This window comes from Dreissena polymorpha, chromosome 6 (genome assembly GCF_020536995.1).
Source record: "Dreissena polymorpha isolate Duluth1 chromosome 6, UMN_Dpol_1.0, whole genome shotgun sequence".
Classification (NCBI taxonomy): domain Eukaryota; kingdom Metazoa; phylum Mollusca; class Bivalvia; order Myida; family Dreissenidae; genus Dreissena; species Dreissena polymorpha.
Window position 1 is genome coordinate 5,528,807 of NC_068360.1, and position 6,599 is coordinate 5,535,405.

Sequence of the window (6,599 nt, forward strand, 5' to 3'; positions counted from 1 at the left end):
AAAAAACAACGCGAGAGCCATGAAAAAAAGCCTAATTAGTACAGTTTTTCGTTTTAATTTAACAGAAGCAGAAACGTTTATGTTGACAGAAGCTATAATTGTTTGACGTTGTTTGAAAACACATCAAATATTCTCGAAAGCATTCAACCAGAGCCAAGGCTAGTGTTGAGTGTCGTGATGAAACAACATGTTATAAACATAAATGCATTCTGTTTACCAGATGTCGCGCCTAAACCAACCAGTGTGCTACGTGCAGTGCAGTGTGCAAGATAGGTGTTAAACAACTATTATTAGTGGGCAAACACAGCCTTAGCTTACGCATATAACGCTTGCCAAAGATTATACCATATATAGGCATGTTCAGATTATTGTAGTGTCATCACGTTCTATGTAAAGAATTCCTCCGACCACGCATGCTCCATGCTACCGATCTGAAATCGAGGTTTGCCTAATGCGTAGGCCGTACCTGGAGATTATTATACCAACCAATCGGATGCAATGCGAAGGCGTTTGCCCGGGTAGAATCCCGAATTCCATCGGGCTTATTGCTATAAATTCAGACGTTGGAGAAGGAAAGGCAAAGGAGGTCTAAAGCCACCAAAAGTTCTGCTTGGACGAGCGGAAAGTAATTCAACAGGCAACGTCAACGCGTATTCAAACCAAAGGTAAAACTTAAATATTGTTTTCTTGTTTTGCTTATAAATGAAATTGTTTAATTTGTTAAATGCGAGTTAAGTATGAAGAACATGTCGGTTAATTCAATTTTTTTATAACAAATATCTTGCTTTACTTTAATAAGGAGTTACATTAAATTATTAAATAAAGGCAACAGACGCAGAAATCATTAAAGGTAGCACACACTGGTCTGTAAAAGATGAAAGTCTTTTCATAGACCTGTTATCATATGGATCTTTTTGAGAACTTTTTTTTGTACTAAGAAAATGCACATGTTGAATTTAGTATTAAATAAATGTGATTATTTTGAGGAATGTATTGATGGTTAATTGTACATGTCATATAACTTTTGCATACAATTTAAGACAGTGGCGGGTCATATATTTTTTGAAGCTGTACCAGGTCGTATTCTTTTTTTGAACATTTAATGTTTTTTTAAAGTCAGAACAACGATTAAGGAGAAAATGCTTTCCATAAAAATACACATATGTGCCGTATGTGTTAATGAAATCAGAGAGAAAGAAATGCATTTCCGGTTAGTTTGTTTATATCAAATAATACATTTGGCGAGGCTGTATAATTTGACCCTGTTCTTAATGTATTTAATTGTTATATCTGGAAAATATATTAAATATAAATAATAAAATACGCATATATAAATAGCGTATGACGGTGACTTGTTTTCATTCGTTTCCGAATCAAAGAGAAAATTGTGTGTTTTTTGTTCATGCGAAATGGGTTTCTATTCTCCACCCTTACATTTGCAATTTTTCATTTATTATGTTTACCTCCTTATGATCACAAAAGATATGTACACATGCGCAACTGCGCATAACGCAATGCCGAACAAAATGTTACTATAAAATGTAAAAATTGTCCGACTATCACAATAAGTGCATATATGCCAATTAAGTAGAAGGAAATTATTATAACACGATTACAATCCAATATAGACCGCTTCCTAGTGTCTAATTTGAAAGAAAAATACTGTTTTACAAGTATAAATGTCAAGATTTGTTTAGAGCTTAAGAAAGCTAATCCTAACGTTTTGTTTTCCATGTTTTTAATGTAACGGTATCATTTCTCACTTTTTGAACAGCCATCTTTCAAAACGAAATTAAGTATGCATATATTTTTTTTTAAACAAACTTAATTTCTCCGACGAAAACCGAAATAAAACAGACTTTCCCGAATGAAGCCGTATATACTTGAGTACACCCTATTATGAATGATGACGAAAGCCGACGTCGTATAAAAACGCTGGAGAATAATGGTATTTACACTACCTTAAGACTAATACCCTGCCATATACTTGTATCTAAGCAAAAGTAATAGCATTAATAAACGTGTATATATTTGAACGATTTGCAGGAAAAATATGCTGTACGTGCTGATTCTAGCGTTTCTCATCACATGCGTCTCGTGTGGCGAGAAAAATGCTTTGGGCTTGAGTGCCAGAACCAAAGAGGACAGCGAACCACTAGATCACTCTCGCCGTGTTGTGCACGTTGTTGGTGTTGGTGCTGTAGTTGGTGCCATTTCAGTCATTAGCGGCGGCAGAACAATGGGTTGGTGGAAAAGGGGAAGCACTGATGTAAGTTTAAATTAATTTTTGTGTTGGTCAATTATGTTTGTGTTTTTATTCGGATTTTTTTTACAGTATTTCAGTCAAATCACAGCTGTCAGATAACCTACTCGCATTTTCCTACGATATTTAGTTTACCAGTTAAAAGACTAGATTATAGTAACTTACAACTGCCCTACTTGAAATAAAGGTAGGGTGTGATTAGCCGTAGAAAGGATATCATGGCTAATCACCACATGCTTTATGCGGTCGCGCCGGGGATCAAACCCGCGATCCTCGGATCTGTAGTACAGCGCTCTAGTAACTGAGCAAGGCTTAGTCAATTATGTCAAAACCTTAAAATCAAGCGTGGGTGCGTTGTGTAAATTGCACAGTGTCTGCGATACCTGACTTAAAAAGAAAGTCCAGAAAGAGTCAAATATTGAAAGAAATGATTTTGTACTAGAAGACATTGGTATAGTTATGATATTGTTTTTTATACGAATGAGTCTTCATGTAAATAAATATTTAATCCTGCCAATCCTACACATATTACATATTGTCTTACCTTTATATAATGTTTAACATATTTCCGTGTCAGTCATTCGTTTGAAAAGTAAGTAACCGAATGTAAACGTTTATAAAAGACTGTAACATAACCTGATGATATCGGTCAATTACAAAAACATTGCTTTGATGAGTGATCAAGAATACATGTTGCACAAAAGATTACATATATACATTTGTAAAAGCAATGGTATTGTTTTTAAAATTTACAAAGGTAATCATTCAATCAAAGTGTGCGTGTTTTCGTGTCAACCTGTTAAACCATTGGACGTTGCAGGAGGAGCCGCTGCGTTTCAAAGTGAAACTTCTCGTGAATCCGTGCACTTTCATGATCTACGATGCAAACAAAGATGGCATGATAACAAGGGATGAGCTCGAAGCGATTTTTGGTGACGAAGACACAACAGGAGAATTGGCTCAGGCGCTTGACAAAAACGGTGAGTTAATCTTATTTATGATTCAACCTCATACGTGTCTCGCTCTGTGAAAAGGGGTTTAATGCATGTGCGTAAAGTGTCGTCTCAGATTAGCCTGTGCAGTTCGCACATTCTAACTAGGGACAACACTTACCGCTTTTATAGTATTTTTCGTTTAAAGGAAGACTGTTCTTTGCAATAATCCAGTTAAGGCGGAAAGTGTCGTCTCTGATTAGTCTGTGCGGACAGGCTAATCTGAGGCGACACTTGACGCACATGCAATAAACCCCCTTTTCACAGGGCGAGGCTAATATACACAAACTCAAACTCACATACACATACACACTTGAACACCTGTTGCACAGATCGGTCGCATTAGAATATTTCATGTATAATAATGCGCCTCCTAGCGGAACATATGTCGACTATGTAAGCTGTGCTTTCATTATGATATGCCATAATATACTGTACATGTTTTGCATGAAGCAATGTATATTTCCTTTAACTGGTCAGTGTAAAGCTCGGCATAAGATATTATCAAAGTCGCAGTGCATTTTAATTTCAGTAATGTTTTTTTTAAATCTTGTTTTTTAATACTCGAAATTCAGCTCTTTAATTTGTGTTACATAATTGTTGGACGTATTCGAGTAATATTTATGTATGGTGAACATGTACCTTTAAATATCTTAGCGTTTAAAATAAGGACGTCATCAGGTCGCCGTCCGGCGTCAATAAAGTGCGAGATTGTATAACGTCATGACTGATCAATAAATTTATTTCGTTATTATTTTACCTTATTACTATTGAATTGAAGTTAAAAATAAGATGTAAATAATTTTAATAAAATATAGAAAATGTTATGTTTATGTCTTAAATTAAGTAAACAGAACAGAGCTATGTTATAGGGCCGTTGACGACCATTATTGCTGCGTAGTACTGAAAATGCATTTAGATGATCTAAAATGTATTAATATAATGTTTTGACTCTAAAGCGTTTTAATCAAAGGCGACATATGTTTGGTACTTTTTAAAGTTTAATTTCATCTCTAAGTGTAAGCCTGTTGCTCAGGTTTGACCTTTATGTAATTTTATGTTAATTAAAATGAAATGTATTCTTTGTATTGCTATTAATTAGATTCCCTGATGCCAAGAATTGTCAGGTTCAGGTCGGTGGCCCCTGATTGTTTTCATTCGTATGTGTTTCCTATGTGTTTGTGTATCACGTGTATGACAGTCCACACAGGCTAATCAGTAAAAACACTTTCCGCCTTTATTGTATTGTTCGTTAAGGAAAGACTAATCTTGACAAAAATCCAGTTTAGGCGGAAAGTGTCGTCCTTGATTAGCATGTGCGGACTGCACAGTCTAATCGGGGACGACACTTTACGCATATGCATTTAACCTCATTCTCCCATAGTGAGGCTCATATACATATATATATATATATATATATATATATATATATATATATATATATATATATATATATATATATATATATATATATATATATATATATATATATGGTACAATTACTTCAACATATATAAAGGAGTTTTAGTTTAATTTCTAAAATAACAATTTGAAACCATTAACATATTGCTCGACTGGTGGCGACTTTAAAGCATACGATGATCTCCGGAATACGCCATGCGCTTTTGCTTGGTTTTCACGTGATTCCTCTTTTGCAGCTGACCGTCAGGTGGACGAGCAGGAATTCAAGGAGGACATGCATAAATTTGTTGAAGGGTGTTAAACTGGCGTTAAAAAATGAGTCCATAATTGTGTGAAAATTGCTTGTATACGATAAGCTCATACATACTTTTTAATTATTACCAAATGTCTGCTTATTTCGAAACTATACAAAGTCAAACTGTCATGGTTACGTAGGAGATGCAGATTGTTGACGTATTCTATGACTTATATATTTTATGTATTCTGATGCCCATGCTTTCATAATCAGTGTACACGTTTCTATATATGTAATCAAATAAATAAATACAGTAATACTGATTTCATGAGACATTTTGACAGTAGTTGCTAGCAGTAGGCTGTGGTTCAAGAGTATATCCGTAATTCTTTTCAAATTATACTTTGTACAAAAGCTTAAATGCTTTTCAAATGAATGATGTAAAGCCTCACATTAGCCACTAAATCATTTGTGATGTTCAAAAGATAAACACTCTCTCGTTATTTACAAAAACAATTATAACTTTAATCGGTGTTTTGTAATCGTATTTACCAATCTTCACGCACATAAATTAGTTTTAAGATTCTCATCTCGGGTTTGACAACAAACGGGTAGCGGATAAATTGATACATATTGATGTTTGATACCATCTTAACAATTGATGATTGTCGAGACCATAGTGCGTTATTTATACTGATTTATAATAATTTTAAACATGAACGTTTATGTGTGCTACTTTGTAATTATATCTTTGCCTTGATTGAATAAATATTTAGCTTAACACTTATGTTTCGGTATATCTGACATTACTGTATATGCATCCACCGAACTGCTTCGTCTCAGGTGTAGCAGCCACATACATAGCTAATTGTAAGAGAAAACAATTCAGAAATAACTGAAAACTGCGCACGTGGACAAAAACTGGACATTGCATCTTACAAATCGACACCTTACTGGGATGGCATGTTTCAAGTTTCACTTCATTCGCTTGAGGAATTAAGAAGTAGTCCGCTCCATATACGTATAAAATTTCATGCGGAGAAACCGACAAAACAACTAGAATGACTATAATAATCCCCCTGTCAAACATGACTTGCGGTGGTATAAATATAAATTTGCGAGATCACGAGATTTTTTTCACCCTGTTCAAGATGCATATGATTAAACAAGTCGTGTCGGTAAATCATGTGTAGCACTCATTATATAACACCATATTGTCTGTGTCAATATGATTTAAGACGCTGCATATTATTACTAGCTCTACGATATAATATTGATGGTTGATTTTAGCGTTTTCACAAATAAGCATAGCTCTGTTTAATCAGAACAATATTGTTTCAACAATAGTTTCACACCAACGTCTTTTTTATCATCCCTCAAAGACAAATTGTATGTTCTTACATTACCTATTCAATATAAAATATATTTTATTTGTTATTTAGGTTTTTCATAAGACAATGTAAAACGCAGGCTACGTTCAATGCATTCTTTGCCTCGCAATTATTACATGAAACAACATATATGCTATTTGCATCTAATTTATCCAATTGTAAAACCCCAGGCATCAATGATTGCATTAAATTAACATACCATGACAATGGGGAGTCACAATTTTACTCCGAGTGGTGTTTATGTTTCAATGAACCCAACGGCTGGACCAACTCTTACCTACTTATTCGTCTTCCAT

At 34.4% G+C, this 6,599-nt stretch overlaps 1 protein-coding gene across 1 annotated transcript; it reads left to right on the forward strand.

Annotated features, from left to right (window-relative positions):
• The first annotated feature begins 556 nt into the window (after window positions 1-556).
• On the forward strand, window positions 557-5,693 carry LOC127836182 (uncharacterized). The gene is made up of 4 exons (XM_052362667.1): window positions 557-665; window positions 2,047-2,269; window positions 3,084-3,243; window positions 4,914-5,693. The coding sequence occupies exons 2-4, from the start codon at window positions 2,054-2,056 to the stop codon at window positions 4,976-4,978; spliced, it is 441 nt and encodes a 146-aa protein (XP_052218627.1). The 5' UTR covers window positions 557-665; window positions 2,047-2,053; the 3' UTR covers window positions 4,979-5,693.
• The last annotated feature ends 906 nt before the right edge of the window (window positions 5,694-6,599 follow it).